At 41.5% G+C, this 18,811-nt stretch overlaps 1 protein-coding gene across 42 annotated transcripts in view; it reads left to right on the top strand.

The window, feature by feature from the left end:
• The window catches only part of NEB (nebulin), a 224,169-nt gene that overhangs the window by 151,159 nt on the left and 54,199 nt on the right, over nt 1-18,811 (top strand). For all 42 annotated transcript variants that reach the window (XM_050750407.1, XM_050750362.1, XM_050750367.1 and 39 more), the window contains 14 exons: nt 1,968-2,081; nt 3,001-3,198; nt 3,523-3,627; nt 4,251-4,355; nt 5,182-5,289; nt 7,670-7,774; nt 8,599-8,706; nt 9,275-9,379; nt 9,478-9,582; nt 10,568-10,666; nt 11,016-11,126; nt 15,482-15,586; nt 16,242-16,346; nt 16,591-16,695. In XM_050750407.1, the coding sequence (XP_050606364.1) occupies nt 1,968-2,081; nt 3,001-3,198; nt 3,523-3,627; nt 4,251-4,355; nt 5,182-5,289; nt 7,670-7,774; nt 8,599-8,706; nt 9,275-9,379; nt 9,478-9,582; nt 10,568-10,666; nt 11,016-11,126; nt 15,482-15,586; nt 16,242-16,346; nt 16,591-16,695 (1,578 nt within the window). The remainder of the gene's footprint in view (nt 1-1,967; nt 2,082-3,000; nt 3,199-3,522; nt 3,628-4,250; nt 4,356-5,181; nt 5,290-7,669; nt 7,775-8,598; nt 8,707-9,274; nt 9,380-9,477; nt 9,583-10,567; nt 10,667-11,015; nt 11,127-15,481; nt 15,587-16,241; nt 16,347-16,590; nt 16,696-18,811) is intronic.

The raw sequence follows: 18,811 nt of genomic DNA on the forward strand, positions 1-18,811 counted from the left end.
TGTCTCAATCTCCTTCAGTTCTGCTCTGATCTTAAGTTATTTCTTGCCTTCTGCTAGCTTTTTGATTTGTTTGCTCTTGCTTCTCTACTTCTTTTAATTGTGATGTTAGGGTGTTGATTTTAGATCTTTCCTGCTTTCTCTTGTGGGCATCTAGTGCTATAAATTTTCCTCTACACACTGCTTTAAATGTGTCCCAGAGATTCTGAGTTCAAGTCCTGGATATCCTTGTTAATTTTCTGTCTGGTTGATCTGTCTAGTGTTGACAGTGGGGTGTTAAAGTCCCCCACTATTGTTGTGTTGCAGTCTAAGTCTCTTTGTAGGTCTCCAAGAACTTGTTTTATGAATCTGCGTGCTCCTGTGTTGGGTGCATATATATTTAGGATAGTTAGCTCTTCTTGTTTCATTGATCCCTTTTCCATTATGTAATGCCCTTCTTTGTCTCTTTTGATCTTTGTTGGTTTAAAGTCTGTGTAAAACCTTTAATTGTAAAATTCCCTGTAACCTTTATTGTAATTCTTAGCCCCGTTCTCCTTCAGAAAAATTAGAGACTTTATCTCTTAATTGTGAACATTTTACGTAACACTTTAAATCAGCATTTCTCAAACATGTTTTGACCAGGGCTCACAGTGGGAAATTTATTTTTTATTTCAAGTTCACATACACACATACACACCCCTGAAGTTTATGTGAGTTTCTTCTGGCACAAATATCTCACAGAAGAGCAGTGACTGCTAGACTAGAGACAGTGCACTCTGATCATTTCCATTCTGTTCTACTCATTTAAATGCTAGTGACTCAGTAAATTGATTTCACTACTCTACTGGACTTACAGATGCACAGCTTAGAAATAAACTTCATTAGACAGTCTATGGAATCATTTGATTTTTACCTGGAGGAAAAAGTAAGGTATGTGATTTTACCCAGGCCCAACTCTATTTGGAAGACCGCAAAAAGGAGCAAACTTTTCATTTTGGAAGAAAAGTTTTATAGATAAGATTTAAAAAGCTCAAAAGAGGCTTTTTCCTTGAGTCATGAACAAAATTACAGAGGCAAGATTCTTGGCAAGTTGGTTTTGGAGCAAGGTAAAACATAGAGAAATTAATCCTTTAAAAGAAGTATTCTGACCTTATTTTAGGAAAAAGCTTTTTTTGTGTGTGTGTGTGTGTTTTTAAAAGGGTGTCTTCACATTCTATCATCTTTGAAGCTGAGAAATAGATTAGACGTAAGACGCTGATTTTCTGTTTTGGAAAAATCTGGTGGAAATGTTGGTTGGTCTACAGTCAATGAAGAGCATTGCTGGAATACTGATACAAACATCTCTCTTTTGTTACAGAGGTGCCAGTCTCGGAGTTGTGGAAGAATTATTTTATTATTGTGTGCTATGAGATTGGATCTTAGTCTCTGTCTTAACCTGGGTTTATATAATCATGGAACACCAATTAATAGGCACCATGGCTTAAGAACTAATTGTTATCCCACAGAAGTTGATTGCACTGTATTTTTGAAAGCCTTGTAGAAACTGAAATCCAAGGATTGTGTCTTCTTAGCAGCAGACTTTTCAGTTATTAAGAACAAAGATATTCCTAAGCACAGTTTTAATCTTGCACTCATGCCATTACCACAAGAGAATATTTTAAATTACATAATCTTTAAAATGAATTGCTTGTAGTAGCAGTAAAAGTACTAGTATTGGTATAGGAGTTTTGAAAATAGCAACTAAAATTTCATAGTGCTCTACGGTTTCAAAGTACTTTTGTTACAGTCTGATTTCAGCCACATGATAACCTCGTGGCAGGTGCTACTGCTCTATCTCTCTCTACAGTTGGGGAAATGAGCTCAGAGAAGTGGTGTCCCCAGCGCTGGGTGGATCTCAGAGTCGAGTTTTCCCGTTAAGTCTTAGGCTGTTTTAACAATATAAATCCATTGCGCTCTAAAACTCTTTCTTCCTTTCTACTTTTTCTCTATAGGTCAAATATCGGGAGGAATATGAAAAGTTCAAAGCTCTTTATACGTTACCAAGAAGTGTTGACGATGATCCGAACACAGCACGGTGCCTCCGAGTTGGCAAGCTTAACATCGATGTAAGTACAGCCATGCGCCCCTTAACGACTAGGATACATTCTGAGAAACGTGCCGCTCGTTATGTGATTCCATTGTCGTGCTAACATCATAGAGTGCACTTCCACATACCGAGATGGGATAGCCTATTGCTCCTAGACTACAAACCTGTACAGCATGTTACTGTACTGAATACTGTAGGCAACTGTGACACAGTGGCAAGTATTTGTGTATCTAAACATGGAAAAGGTACAGTAAAAACACAGCATTATAATCTTTTGATTGAAACATTGTTATGCAACACATGAGGGTAACTCCAAAGACCTTACTTCAAATTTAAGTCAAGTAAAATAGTCATGTATTATTAATAGGAACATTTCTTCTCCTCTCCCCCACCCCCGGCCTTTTTTTTTTTAAGACAGGTCTCACTCTGTTGCCCCAGCTGGAGGGCAGTGGTGCAATCACAGCTCACTGCAGCCTCTACCTCTCGGGCTCCGGGAATCATCCCACCTCAGCCTCCTGAGTCACTGAGTCTACAGGCATGCACCACCACACCCAGCTAAGGTTTTAATTTTTTGTAGCGATTGGAATCTCGCTATGTTGCCCACTCTGGTCTCAAACTCCTGGGCTCAAGCGATCCTCTTGCCTCAGTCTCCCACAGTGCTGGGATTGCAGGTGTGAGTCATCGTGCCCAGCCTGAACATTTTCTATTTACCAACGCATATGACACTGACTGTGCACATGTAAAGAAGCTACATATTATTTCAGCTATAATGCTTTATTTTAATTTCCCCTATTAATCTATAGAAAATGTCAGAAAATACCAGTCCCCACCCTGCCCCCAACTGTTTGCTGTGAGTTGGTTAGCCTGACTTCTCATGTATGGCCGTGATGCCTTGGCACAATTTCCTGTATAACTGGCATGTGATTTTAACTTGACAGCGCTTGTACAGATCAGTTTATGAAAAGAACAAGATGAAAATCCACATTGTGCCCGACATGGTAGAGATGGTTACCGCCAAGGATTCTCAGAAGAAAGTCAGCGAGATTGATTACCGCCTGCACCTCCACGAATGGATTTGCCACCCCGACTTGAAAGTCAATGATCACGTCAGGAAAGTCACAGATCAGATCAGTGATGTAAGCCTGTGACTTAAGAAGGACCCCTCCACGGCCCCGCCCCACGGCCCCACCCAGAAGAGCAGCAAACTCACGCATTTCTTTACCTTAGCCTTTTCCCACTATTTCTTCCCTATATGTCCATGTGTCTGACTTGACTTCGGAGCTGTCTCTGGAAGCAGGGCTCTGTGTACCCATGTTTCTGTGGCTCCCCTGAGCCTCTTTGCATAATGCCTTTGCTCCTCATTCCACAAAGGCTTCTGAGTCTAGAATGTACCTGTTTTTAGAGTTTAAGTTATTATGGTCAATTTTTTTTTTCTGATCCTCTCTATCAAAACCCTCTAGATTGTGTACAAGGATGACCTCAACTGGCTGAAAGGCATTGGTTGCTACGTCTGGGACACTCCTGAAATCCTCCATGCCAAGCATGCTTATGATCTACGTGATGATGTGAGTTTGCTTTGTTTTGTTCTTTAGTATATTTCCATCTCTCCATAGTCTAGAGTTAAGCGGGGGTTATGTAAAATAGGGACATTGTCACAGGCCAGCTCTGGGGGGTGGCTGAGCTGGAGAAAGATGCTAGGAGCAGAGCAACCATCTCTCAGGAAGGCATATGGCATTCTTATTAAACAGTGCAGTCCGGGTACGCCATCGTCTCTGATAGAGAAGGGACCACCGGCTTCTCTTTCTGCATTTTAAGCTATTTTGGATATATTAACAAGCATTTAATTGCCATTTTAGGAAAGTGTCATTTGTTAGCATTTGCAGTGCTATAGACAAGCTCTATTTGTAAACAGAGGATTTTCCAGGCAAATTAAATATTGCAATGAGGATTTCAGTAAGAAAGCTTAAACTTTCCTAGAAGAGTAGTTATCAAGTGTCCTAGAAGACTCTAGAAGCCCCATATAAGTGTTGGTTACACTGTTATAAAATTCAAATGCATCTCGGTCTGTTGAATAAGTGCTGATGAATGTAAATCTCATGAGTTAAAAGCAACCAAGCCCTCTATGAAAACCAGCAGTTTCAAGCATAAGGAATGGTCCAACATGGGTTTGTTTTCTTCCTCTCGGCAGATCAAGTATAAAGCTCACATGCTGAAAACAAGGAATGACTATAAGCTTGTCACAGATACACCAGTCTACGTGCAGGCTGTCAAAAGTGGGAAACAGCTAAGTGACGTAAGTGCTCTCTGGGGAAGTTAAGTGGACAGTAATAAAGGCAGGGCCACCACTCAAGCAGAGGTGGCAAAAACCATAGACCAGGCAGTGCCACGTCTTTTCTAACTAGGAAACCAGAGTTGGTGCGTTTGAAAGCACTGAAGATGCTGCTGGTGATTGTTTCCTGAAACCTGATGCATTCAAGCAGTTTGCTTGGGCGGAGCTGTAGGTGATCTGAGTCTATGAAGTAACTTTGTGCCTTAGCGCTTCCAGCATTGTTTTTTGTGCCCTGTGTCATAGCAAGTTTATTTCCGTCTAGGCCATTTAATAAATTAGAGCCAATTATGGTAGAATAAGCAGCAAGCAGGCTCTGGAGTTAGAGTTGTGGAGTGCAGTCCCGCCTCTACCACACATTATCTATAAGGCTTATGAAAAGCACTTAATCCATCTGAGCCTCCCATTCTGATGCATAAAATGGGGACGTAAGGAAGCACCCACTATGACACCTGATTCACAGCAGGCAGGACAGGCACAAAGCTGCTCTTTCTTTATTAACTCCACAGGTCGGTAAGTCAATATCAAATCCTGCCAGTGAGTGCAAACACTGAGACCTATTATTTTGGAACTTCTAGTGGTAAAATGCCCACCCCTCCTCTTCTTATGCCTGGGCCATCTCGTCTCAGTGTGATCATGTGTCCACACCCTGGCTCTGATCCTATTGGACAAGTCACAGTAATATGTCAGATGAGTTCTCCAGGCAAAGGGAAGCAGGCTACCGTTATTTTTTTTTAAAGAGGGACCTGGGTTCCCATTCTCTTTGTTTCTAACAATGCTTCTTTTGCACCAGGCTGTCTACCACTATGACTATGTGCACAGTGTCAGAGGCAAAGTGGCTCCAACTACCAAAACCGTGGATCTGGACCGGGCCCTTCATGCATACAAGCTCCAGAGTTCGGTAAGCAGTGAGAACTTGGTAGTGCCCAGCAGAAATCCATTCCATCAGCTCACCTTACCTTGTGTAAATGCTGTTCCATTCACATGAGGTGAAAAAACAAAAACACAGAGCATAATCTGTCTTCCCTCCTAGCTGCCAGGATCCCCCTATGGAGCAATCAAACTACCATAAATGGGCATGTTTTAGCAATATTTACAGGTTACAAAGAAGAAAGCCAATATACCTTCTCTGCTTTCAAAAAGCTGAAAATCAAGATGACAGAGACAAGGCCTTTAACCTCAATAAAAGAGGAACTAGAAATTGTGGCTGGAATTCAGAAGAGAAAGAACCTGGATCCCACCTGCATATTTAACCTGCCTATTCTATGTTACCCAGTGGTGCTGATTTGGTCTCAACTTTTCATGCTATTTCTCATCTTGAATATTAAAAATAATTTTGGGCCAGGTGCAGTGGCTCACGCCTGTAATCCCAGCAATTTGGGAGGCTGAGGTGGGCAGATCACCTGAGGTCAGGAGTTCGAGACCAGCCTGGCCAACATGGTGAAACCCCGTCTCTACTAAAAGTACAAAAAATTAGCCAGGCATGGTAGTTTATGACTGTAATCCCAGCTACTTGGGAGGCTGAGGTAGGAGAATCGCTTGAATCCCGGAGGCGGAGGTTGCAGTGAGCCGAGATCGTGCCATTGCGCTCCAGCCTGGGCAACAAGAGCAAAACTCCATTTCAAATAATAATAATAATAATAATAATAATAATAATAATAATTGTAGCCCGGCATAGTGGCTCATGCCTGTAATCCTAGCACTTTAGGAGGTCACGGCAGGCGGATAGCTTGAGCCTGGAGTTGGAGACCAGCCTGAGCAACATGGTGAAACCCTGTCTATATAAAAATACAAAAATAAATAAATTAGCCAGGTATGCATCTGTGATCCCAGCTACTTTGAGAGGCCCAAAATAAATTATTTTATTTATTTGGGATAAATCCAAAATAAATTATTTATCCCAAAAATAAATTAGAGTGGCATGCATCTGTGATCCCAGCTACTTGGAAAGTTGAGGTGAAAAGATTACCTGAGCCGAGGGAGGTCAAGGATGCAGTGAGCTGTGATGGTGCCACTGCACTACAGCCTGGGTGACAGTGTGAGACCCTGTCTAGAAAATAAAAATAATTTGGTTTTTCATATTTTAAATGTAATTCTTTTTTTTTTTTTTTTTTCCTTTTTTGAGACAGAGTCTCGCTCTGTCACCTGGGCTGGAGTGCAGTGGCCGGAACTCAGCTCACTGCAAGCTCCGCCTCCCAGGTTTACACCATTCTCCTGCCTCAGCCTCCCGAGTAGCTGGGACTACAGGCGCCTGCCACCTCGCCCGGCTAGTTTTTTTTGTATTTTTTAGTAGAGATGGGGTTTCACCGTGTTAGCCAGGATGGTCTCGATCTCCTGACCTCGTGATCCGGCCTCCCAAAGTGCTGGGATGACAGGCTTGAGCCACTGCGCCCGGCCTTAAATGTAATTCTTAATCCTAAACTCCAAGAGACAGAGTATTTAAGGTCACAGACAGACACTCCTCCCTGTCCTCCCTTTCTGCCATGAACATGTGCATCCTGACCTCTTCATGGCCTGATGTCAACATACTGTGTTTGGAGGAGGCAGGAGAGGGTAATACAAACATGTGCCTGGCTATATCTTGGTGATGGCTTGCATATCATCATCACCTGAGGACGGAGTAATGGCAGAGGTGACACTTGGTTACCTGTCTTCTCTGCATTTCCCAAATTCTTGCTAGATGCCATACAGCCAACTGGGCATATGTTCAGAAGCATAGAGGAATTACTTTTTTATTTATTTATTTTTGTTTTTTGGAGACGGGGTCTCCTCTGTCTCCCAGGCTGGAGTGCAATGGTGCAATCACAGCTCACTGCAATCTCAAACTGCTGGGCTCAAGTGATCCTCTCACCTTAGCTTCTTAAGTAGCTGGGACTACAGGTACACGCCACCATGCCTGGGTAATTTTTTAATTTTTTGGAGAGGTGAGATCTTGCTATGTTGTCCAGACTGGTCTCAACTCCTGACCTTAAGCAGTCCTCCTGCCTTGACCTCCCAAAGTGTTGGGATTACAGATGTCAGCTACCACACCTGGCCAGGAACTACTTTCAATAAACCATTTCACTCATTGTTCTATTTTTCCAAAACAATAAGTGAAGAGTAATCTGACTCATTTTATGACTCTTAGAATGTATTTAATTCTTTCCTGAAATCAATTCAGCGAGCATAAGTATATTAAGTATCTAGTCAAAAACCTAACATGAGCGATATGTGATTTGTTAAGCTCAAATCAGTTACTTGATGCCAGATGTCATTTAACCTGCTCTTCCTCATTCCGGCAGAATCTATACAAAACCAGCCTGCGCACCCTGCCCACTGGATATAGACTTCCAGGTGACACTCCTCACTTCAAACACATCAAGGACACCCGTTACATGAGCAGTTATGTGAGTAGTCTCCTCCTCATTGAGATGGGTCTGAAGGTGGGGGTGGCAGGAGACTCATATTAATTAATAGCCTGTCCTAATCCTCCAGTCACACCCTAGAGGTTCAACCTGATAGAATGATGGGAGCTGGAGAGGAGAGAGAGCACATTTTTGAGGGGTGCTGTGGAATTGACCACTTCTGCAATTCAGCAGTGCCTTGGTAGCCCTGTGGGTTAGAACAGGATGTTCGTGGGAGCCTTGGCTAAGGGCCCATGGCTGTCATGATGCCTCTACTTCTGCTGAATTTGCACAGATGCACCCTGAATTATCCCAAGCCATTTACTGGAAATGCAACTTCACACACGCACTACTGAGGTGTGGTGATAGTATTGTCTTCCTTCTGCTATGTTTCACTGCAGAAGATATAACATCTTTGGAAGTATATTATATATATGTGTGTGTGTGTGTATGTGTGTATATCTATATCTATATCTATATAGATATGATAGATTTAATAATCTAACACCTAATTGTATTTTCTAATTTTCTAGCCACATTGGGGCTAAAAATATAGATTTTCTTTGGCATTTTGCACACCTCCCTACAAACAGATTTCACCTAGGCGAGGTCGAATTTTATTCTTTTCTGGGCCTGGTTTTATTTTACAAGACATAATTTTCAAGGCTTGGATTAATATTGAAATTTTGTCAATGACTTTTCCTCATACTTAATCCTTAAAAAGAGCAATTTTTCAAATAAAGATGACATCTCTTTTCTATTTGCAGAAATGTAATGTCGCTTCTTGTTTACCCATCACTGATCTCATTCCAACTTTGCTTTTGCAGTTCAAGTACAAAGAAGCCTATGAACACACCAAGGCATATGGGTATACACTTGGTCCCAAAGATGTTCCATTTGTGCACGTCCGGAGAGTCAACAGTGTTACCAGCGAGGTACCTGAATGCTGATTCTCCAAGAGACATACTGAGTTTTAATAGCCATGGCTTTGTTTGAAATGCATTAAGAATGAACTGTATTTCAGTTGTAAACCTACATACCAGCAAAAACGAAAAAGCTCCTTATTGTCACATTTTGATACTGATATTTCTTGGCAGTGGTTTTTTTGTATCTGGTAATGCATTGGAGAGACTCGGCTCCATAGATTATGATGCAAAACTTTTCTAAAGGAATAATTTCTTCTTTTGACATTTATATTCAAAAATCTTTAATAAGGTTGCATTTTAGTCTGACTCATGATCCTGGTTTTCTACACCAACTATTGGTTTGCATATCTGATCCTACTATGCAGCCGTCTGATAGAAAGTGGAAGGCTTTGTGCTCAGAATTCTTCACCGAAATGAAATAACTCTCATTTTCTCCTTTTTTCCTAATCTCAATCATTTTCTATATCCTTGATATTTCCTCCCCTCTTCCTTATTAAAATATTTTATTCTTGATTAGTCAGTAGATGCTCTCGTCATCCCTTACTAAATACCTGTAATGATATTTCCTCCAATGTAGAGACTGTATCGGGAATTGTACCACAAACTGAAAGACAAGATCCATACAACTCCCGATACCCCTGAGATCCGCCAAGTCAAGAAGACACAAGAGGCTGTCAGTGAGGTGGGTATTTTCTTAGGAAAGACAGGGAGTAGAGACAGGGATGAATGTCAATCATTCGGTCTCTAATGCATGTGTTTTTGGGTATTTTTTTTCTTTAGTTGATCTACAAATCAGACTTCTTCAAGATGCAGGGCCACATGATCTCTCTGCCATACACACCCCAAGTGATCCATTGCCGCTACGTAGGAGACATTACCAGTGATGTAAGCATCTTGTAGGGGTCTTTCTGGAGTAGTCTTAACAAGAGGCAGGCTGGCTTGCTTTCAGCAGTTAAAACAACCAGTGGTCTTGGAACAGCGTTTTCTGATAAACACTTCTAAACAAAGAGTACAAGTTGGAGGTAAGACAATGTGGGAGGAGGATGCCACGATTCTCCAGCTATGGAAACAGTAATAAGAGGACCACTTGGGGAAGACAGAATTGCCATTACTCTTGATCACTCAGTGACCACCATTCTACATTCAACACGGAATCATTCCAACTCCTCACTCCCTAACTCCCTATGTGGCCTCCGTCCCAGGTCATGTTGAGTATTTTCCTCTCACTCATCCCTACTCTGACCCCGTTAGCAACTTCTTGCTGCCACTTTTTTCATTCTCCTTGTATGTTCTCTCCTCCTAAAAGATCAATCCATTCAATCTGTTCTTTTCTCCAATCAATATTACAGTAATAAAATAATAGCAGTGTTCTCTCCTCACCTCAGGGCTAGAGACTTAAATGAAAAAACCCATGACTTATTTGGGTGCAAGTAAACTAAGAGTACAAGGTAGATGAACCAGCCAGGCATGGTGGCTCATGCCCGTAATCCCAGCACTTTGGGAGGTTGAGGTGGGCAGATCACCTGAGGTCAGGAGTTCGAGACCAGCCTGGCCAACATGGTGAAACCCCGTCTCTACTGCAAATACAAAAATTAGCCGGGCATGATGATGTACACCTGTAATCCCAGCTACTAGGGAGGCTGAGGCAAGAGAATTGCTTGAACCTGGGAGGCGGAGGTTGCAGTGAGCCAAGATCTTGGCATTGCACTCCAGCCTGTGCAACAAGAATGAAACTCTATCTCAAAAAAAAAAAAAAGTAGATGAACCAAAACGAAAGATACAGTAATGAAGAAGTGTTGCTACTCCATCTTTTGTGTTTCCTGATTTACATTTGCTTATGACCAGCTGTATTTCTGTGTTTGCCTCTCAGATTAAATACAAAGAGGACTTGCGGGTCCTGAAGGGATTTGGCTGCTTCCTGTATGACACTCCTGACATGGTCCGCTCCCGGCACCTGCGGAAGCTCTGGGTGAGTGCACATCATCACAACGCATAATTACCCCTGCACAGCTGGATGCCCCCATCACCAGCCTCCAGGGCTAGGCAGAAGGGATCTTAGCCTGCAGCTCCTTCTAAGGGGAAATTTACCATTAACTCACTTGAGCCGGTTATCACCTGCTTAATGTGATCTGTGCCTCCTGTGGAAGGTGCTGAGCTTCCTTAAATGACAATTGTTTTTGCTTCTGCCTGGGAAGACATCCAGGACACATGAAAGCCCTGCTCAGCTTACACATGCCAGCCATTTGAAAGACAACATGACATGAATCCCAGAAGTGATTAATCAACTTGTATTTCTCTTTTTTTTTTTTTTTTTTAAGTCTAATTACCTGTACACTGATAAGGCAAGGAAGATGCGAGACAAATACAAAGTGGTGCTTGACACTCCAGAATACAGAAAAGTGCAAGAACTGAAGACACATCTGAGTGAGGTAAGGACCCTTTACTTGTCACTAAAGTCAACCAAATTGACCAGTACAAACTGAATTACTCCACAAGGTTCTTAGTTCCTCTAGTGACCGCTGTTCAGGCAACTGTGGCAGGTAAAATATTTCCCCTCTTCACTGTGGAATGACTACTATGTCAAGCAAGTCAACCAACTGCACTTTACCTCAGTTTACTTATTTTGCCCCCTTTTGGTAAGATAAGCATATTCATACTTGCTCTTCCTATGTCTAGGGCTGATGAGGGTTTTTGCATGATTTTATAGATTAGAAAGACCTTCTTTTTTCTTTTCTTGTTTTTGAGATGGAGTTTCGCTTTTGTTGCCCAGGCTGAAGTGCAATGGCGTGATCTCAGCTCACTGCAACCTCCGTCTCCTAGGTTCATGCAGTTCTCCTGCCTCAGTTTCCAGAGTAGCTGGGATTACAGGCATGCACCACCACGCCTGACTAATTTTGTGCTTTTAGTAGAGATGGGGTTTCTTCATGTTGGCCAGGATGGTCTCGGACTCCGGCCTCAGGTGATCCACCCGCCTTGGCCTTCTAAAGTGCTGGAATTACAGGCATGAACCACCACGCCTGGCCTAGAAAGGCCTTCTTACTTATTATTTTTGTTGTCTCTAAACTTAACTTATTTCAAAATTTTCTTTAATTCCTGCTATCAGGAGCCCTGAACATGGCAGTGCCATTGGAGAAGCCTTCAATGGCTCCCTGCTCTGCTGCCCACTCAGTAAAAAACAGACTACTTAGTTTCATGTTCAGTTGGCACTGAGGCTCCTGATATATTGCAGTTATTTGTGAATAGATCTGATTCTTTCACCTAGAGTGTTGGTTCCTTGATGATTGGACCCCATGTTATTTATGTGTGTCCCATAGTGCCCTGGCCATAACAGATGTGCATGTTTGCCAAAGGGCATTTCACAAGTGTAAATGGTTGCTCTTCTTATAGGTCAGTTGACCATTCTCATTCTACTGTCACTCTGGTATTGTAGCTCCATTCAACAGTTTGTGCATTCACCATTCTGTATTGTGGCTTCACCCAGCTGAGCATTGGCTTCCAGGCCATTTCATCCTTCTCAGTAGCTCTGATGGCTGCTGATTAGGAATCTTATGCTCTTAGCGATGCCCTGAAATACCAAATGTCACCCTCAGTGGAGGGGATATGCAGCTTCCTATACTCAGTGAGCCAGAGACAGAGGATGACTAACTCTTCAGCTTTTGCAAATGCAACATTGAGCCCATTTGCTTTCCTAAAAGCTTCACTGTGTTATTTCAGCCAGTGCTCGCACTCAGACTGGAATGCTTATGTTATTTTTATCCAAGTAAAGTTGTGCTTTTCCACTCTGGCTCAGTATGAGAATCACCTGTAAAATATTTAAAAACCACCCAGAGAGGGCCCTGACCCCTAGTTCCACAGCAGACTCTGATTCTCTGTGTCTGGGCATCTGTATACTTTTAGATGCTCTACAGAGATTCTGTTTAATAATATGCAACCTGTGTTGAAAACCACTGCACCACATCTCTCCTATATGATTACGATTATGATTTATAATCATAATCATAATAAAATGGTAACTTACAGTGCTTCAGAGTAAAGATAACTCTGAAATACCTTTACTTTTTTTGGCTTTCTGGGTTCAGAATTATCTAAAACTTTAGTTTCTCCTCTTCTCAATTCCCAGGGGGATTTTGTGCAAATTGCGCATCAGCACTGAGAAAGAAGAATGGATATTTTTCAGTAGAGCAGTTTGCACCACATTTGCCTCTCCATAAGAATGACCCAGACTTGATAAAATACTGATCCAAGCCACTCCCCTGAATTCAGAAGGGTTGGGAGAGAGCCTACGAATCCGTTTTTAATAAGAACCATGGTGGGAGTTAATACCAGGAAAGTTTAGAAAACATTGAGTTAGTAAAAAGTGTGATGGCCAAAAGAAGTTACTGATTTTTGAGTTGTCTTTCAATTGTGTAGATTCTTGACATATACACATTTATAGTACTAGGAAGCAGGCATGTTGTCCCAAGAAGCATAAGCGATGCATACCTAAGTACAGGGGAAATATAATACACAGAGAAATGTATAATTCTAGAAATGGCATAGAGGCCATGCACAGTGGTACATACCTATTGTCCTAGCTACCTGGGAGGCTGAGACCAGAGGATCACTGCAGTGCAGGAGTTTGAGGCCAGCCTGGGCAATATAGTGAGACACTGTCTCTAAAAATAAATACATAAATAAAATTTAAAAATAAGAAAAAATGGCTTGGGAGAATTGGGTTTTAGTCCCAGATTTACTTCCAGTTAGCTATGTGACCTTATGTAATTCACAACTTTAGCACCCTAATTTCCTAAACTGAAGAATTGGACTAAATGATGATTTGAGCTCATTTTAACCATAAAATTCTATGAGTTGTTGATTTACTTTACTCAAAATTTAGCTTGTAAGAAACATTAAGTTTTCATTTAGTTTATCTCTTTCCTCTCAATAGTAACATGAGAAAAACAGCCCCAAACACACGAGTTACACTTTGTTTTAACTTGCAGTGGTATATAATTCGGATTTAAAGAAATCGACGTGTGTGTGTGTGTATGTGTATTTCTTACATTTTATCTGTTCAACTGGTATTTATATCCATGATTAGAATTTATGGGGTTTCCATTTGTTCTTTCTCATTTGCCTCATTATTTAAATTCCTTCAACATTTATTAGGGAACTATTATTTTTTAGGCCCTTTGTCTGAGCTCTAGTTGATGAAAGGATCGTACCACTGAACTGCTGTGCCCTAGTCTTGGAGAAGAAACAGGCATCAGTGTGATAAATGGTCTTATATAGGAATAATCAAGACAGCATGGACTCTCGGAGTTTTCCAGGCAAATAAGAGGGAGAAGAACATTCAAGGCAGGAAGGACAGTCTGTGAAAGCAGCCATACTGAGTTCTTGTGACTGGGAGTAGTTTACATAGCACATGGGGGGTGTGGCAGGACACTGGGAAATGAAGCTATTACAGAAATATGGGTTGAAGCCAGGTTATAAAGACTCGTAGGTGTTATGTAAATGCCCTTGGACCTTATGAAAAATCATTGAAGAATTATTTCTATGAAGAATAGATTTGAGCATTAAAAAAATATGTGTCTCAGACTTTTGAAAGATGGGTGAATCATGTGGAGTGGTCCAATAGAGGAGCTGAGCAGGTGGTTTCGACATGTAGAAAATAAGATGGAAGGCTGAACTAGAGCAGTGGTGTTGGCAAAGAATCAGATTTCAAAATATCACAAAGTGAGGGGCCCAGGATTCATGACCATTTTGATGTAGGAATAAGGGAGGAGCCTAGGATGACTCCCCGCAGTTTCTGGCCTGAGTAACTGGGATATCAACGAGTCATTCAGCAAAATAGAGAAAATAGGAGAAGTAATTTGAGATAGAGATAGAGGCAATATAAAGAATCATACATTGAACATGGTAAATCACCCAAATTCAGAAAGTTGCAGAAAACTTGGGTCTGGAGCTCAGGAAAGACACTGGATATATAGATTTGGAAGTCATCAATCTCAAAGTGATGTTTGAGATCACAGGTACAGATGAGATCACCCCAGGAGAATGTCTTGGGTGAAAGGGGCCAATCCTTCACCCCAGCTAACAGCAGCCTTTGCATGAGAGCAGAACCACAGAGGGAGGCTGATGAGGAGGCCTAAAAGACAGGAGGCCACCTAGGGAAGAATGGTGGAATGGAAGCCAGAGAAAAGAGTTTTCAGGAATGAAACACTGAGCAGCTTCAGTTGCTACAGAGAAGTGTTCGTGGCAATCATGAAGTTCTTGGTAGTCTCAATGAGTGTGACTTCATTGTTGTGAGTAGGTGGGAGCCAAACTATGGTCTTGAGAAATTAATCAAAAGAGAGGCAAAGAAGAAACACAGGCAACTTGGCTGAGAAAAGAAGAATGAAGGCCATTGGCTAGAGGCTGGAAAAGGCTTAATTAATGACAGGAGGTCTTGAGTCTGTTTGCAGGTGAAGACAGGGTTGGGAAAACAAGAAGGATGGAAGATACAGAGGAGAAGGGGACAATTGCTGAAATAGTGTACTAGAAGGGACAACTGCAAGTGGGACCAGGAACACAGCAGGAGGCTTGAATTTTGGACAGGCTAGAGAATGTCTCTTGTTTTGACACAGGGGAAAAGAGAAAAGGAGGGTGCAGGAGGTAAATAAAAGGTTGGTTTATTGGGAAGAAACTGTAATCATTGCAGTGGGAGGGCTCCTACCTTTTCTATGTAAAAGCAGTGAAGGCATCTGCAGAGAACATAACATGCCCATGAAACAGAAATGATGGTGATGACTTGGTTTATGTCTAGCTGGTCTACAGAGCTGCAGGCAAGAAGCAGAAGTCAATCTTTACTTCAGTTCCTGATACTCCCGATCTTTTAAGAGCCAAGCGAGGGCAGAAGCTTCAGAGTCAGGTAAGCTCAGAGGTTCATAAACCTGCCACTCAGGCATCACAGGGGGTGATTATATGTGCCTGGCCTCACCTGGCCAGTGGCAGACTCACACACTTGGTTGTCCTTGCTGCAACCTCATGCCCACTAACACTGCACTTGAAGAAGCAGTTCTCTTTGGGGCCATGATCATTATGGTTGTGTTTTACTCAGGTAAGGGATGCCATATCTTCTTTCCTAAGTGTTATAAAACTTGTGAAATCTGTGGACCCAAACTAATGAAAATAATTGCTTGATCATTCTGTAGGATCTTTCTGTTATCCACAGACAAATGAAGCTATATTTCATGCATTCAAGCAAAAATGAGGGGAAAATATGTTGAGGGGTCTATCAGAATCCTCTCACTCTTCTGTTAGCATTCTTTATCACATGGCTTTGCTTGGATCATACTCAGCAGTAGGCATATTAGATAACTGGAGTATGTATATGTGTTTTCAAATATGAGACAGAGAGAAACAAATGAACAGAAGCACATATAACAAAAAAACAAGCAAACAAACATCAGGACAGTAAGCAGATACCACCTTCCCGCTGAATGGTTAGAAATGAATGAAGTGGACTGAATGCTAAATACTAAATGCTTTATCTCTATGACACCTTACTTTCTTCTCTTATTCAGTATCTGTATGTTGAACTTGCCACCAAAGAGAGACCCCATCATCACGCTGGAAACCAGACCACAGCCTTGAAGCATGCTAAAGATGTGAAGGACATGGTCAGCGAGGTGAGATAGGAATTCAGCACTGAGGCACCGGGTAAAAGGAAAAATACTTTGTTAAAACCTTCCCCTGCTACCTCTGATCAGAGAGTTCATTACTATAAATGGTGCTCAGCATCATCAAAACACAAAAGGCAGAGCTATTCTCTTAAAGTGTGTGACACATTGTGCCCCTCCACAAGACCTGTGGCTTGGTTGGAAATTGGGAAGACATTTAAACTTGTCTCTCTCTTCTGTATTTATTTCTCAGAAAAAGTACAAGATTCAATATGAAAAGATGAAGGACAAGTACACTCCAGTTCCAGATACGCCAATCCTCATCAGAGCAAAGAGAGCTTACTGGAACGCCAGCGATGTATGCATCCTTTCCTTTTTTCTTCTGCTGTGATAGAGAGAGCTGAGGTTGAAGTACCTGAGAAACATAACATATTTCAGCCGTATCCATAGTTCTAAGTCATGGCCCAGGAAAAAAACACACTTTTTTTTAAGGAGGAAAAAAAAATGGCCCAAAGAACACCAGTCAGGCAAAATAGCTAAGAGATACCAGAAGCCTATTCTTCTCAATTCTCTCCTGAGTAAAAATATGACCCTTTCTTGTAATTCTTCAGTAGCATTTTCTGGGGATACTTGACAGTTAATTTACTTATCCATAAAATTATAGTCTTGGAGTCAGCCAGACATGGATTCAAATCCTGATGCTATTACTTGCCTGCTGTATGATTCTATATCATTTGTCTAATTTTTCTGAGTCTCTTTTCATATATGTGGAATGACAGTGAAAATTGTGATAATTAAGTAAAACCAAACAAGATAATGTATATGTGTCTAGCATGCTGCTGGGCTCCTAGTTGACACTCAGAAAATGTTTGTTCCCTTTCTTCTCTTAATTGCATGTAGATCATGTGAATGATGCATGACACAGTGGTTAAAATTAGGGAGGACAGATGTTCATTTTCCATATCACACAATTGAGGGCAAGGCTGCCTTTTAATGGTAATAATCAGTTAATGAAGATGTGAAATAGTGACTCGAAGGTAAATAGCCAGTCCTTACAGGTTTTGTGTCTCAGGGCCCAACCAGGAATTCACTGTACCCATTACCAGAGCCACACCCCAGAGGACTAGACATGTTGGGACTTAAACTAAGCCAAAAATCAAGCCAACTTCATAACCCCCTCAACTTAGCAACATATGTCTAGGATTTCAAGGCATCTTAAGGTAATTGCAATACGCCCTAAGCAGAAAAGAGAAGGTACAGCAAATGTGAACAATATCTCAGTTCCATAATGTTGTTAGGAATTTTTATTTGGAGCAGAGAAAAGCCTACTAGTTAGAAAAAAGGCAATGCCAGTTAGTGCTTAAAATATAAGGTGGGGCCGGGCACGGTGGCTCACGTCTGTAATCCAAGCACTTTGGGAGGCCAAGGTGGGCGGATCACGAGGTCAGGAGATCGAGACCATCCTGGCTAACGCGGTGAAACCCCGTCTCTACTAAAAATACAAAAAACTAGCCAGGCATGGTGGTGGGCGCCTGTAGTCCCAGCTACTCAGGAGGCTGAGGTAGGAGAATGGCGTGAACCCAGGAGGCAGAGCTTGCAGTGAGTCGAGATTGCGCCACTGCACTCCAGCCTGGGTGACAGACCAAGACTCCGTCTCAAAAAAAAAAAAACGTGTATATATATATATGTATGTGTGTGTGCATATATATGTGTATACACACACACACATATACATACATACATACTGGGAAAAAATCATATACTCCCCTCAAAATCTACCTTCTAGGATATTTTTAGTTTTCTTGTGACATCCTCCATCATTATCACTTCAAAGTTACTGTTGAATATTTATTTGAACCAAGCTGAATTAATATCTTACAGCAGTGACCACACATGGAAATTGGCCCTGGGATTCATCATGCCCCACTGGACAGTGCCATCCCTAGGGCTTTATCAGTAGAAATTCTGATAACTCTGATCTTTACAATAGTCTAATGTAACAAGGGTAGTATCTGGCATTTAATTCAGTGTATTAACCGTGGCTAGCCCCACAAGTAGATTTAAGCAATCTTATGATCCATCTAAAAAACAAAATTACAAAGTCAAAGAAAAGACACCTTTCATTGTGTGTTTGCTCAGCTACCCAAAAAGAAAAGAACTGTTTGACGTTGAAAATAGGTTGTGCAGAGAAGCACCCATCTTGTGTAGATTAGATGAATCTTCTATGATGTTCTCAGTTTAGAATCAGAGCTGTTTTCTCTAGAAATATCACAAAGATAAAGATTATAATGAAATAAAGTTTTAAGACTGCTTAGTGGAGAAGGCATTTTAATACCAGGAGTTAGAAGCTAGACCTTTTTCCCTTTTCCAGGTACATTAGCATATCTTGGACTCAACAATATTATGTTTGGGTTTTTTTTTCTCCCTCTCAAATGAGCTTTTGGTTTATGTTTTACATTTTAAAAAACTTTTTA

The sequence above is a fragment of the Macaca thibetana genome, chromosome 12, assembly GCF_024542745.1.
Source record: "Macaca thibetana thibetana isolate TM-01 chromosome 12, ASM2454274v1, whole genome shotgun sequence".
NCBI classification, from domain to species: domain Eukaryota; kingdom Metazoa; phylum Chordata; class Mammalia; order Primates; family Cercopithecidae; genus Macaca; species Macaca thibetana.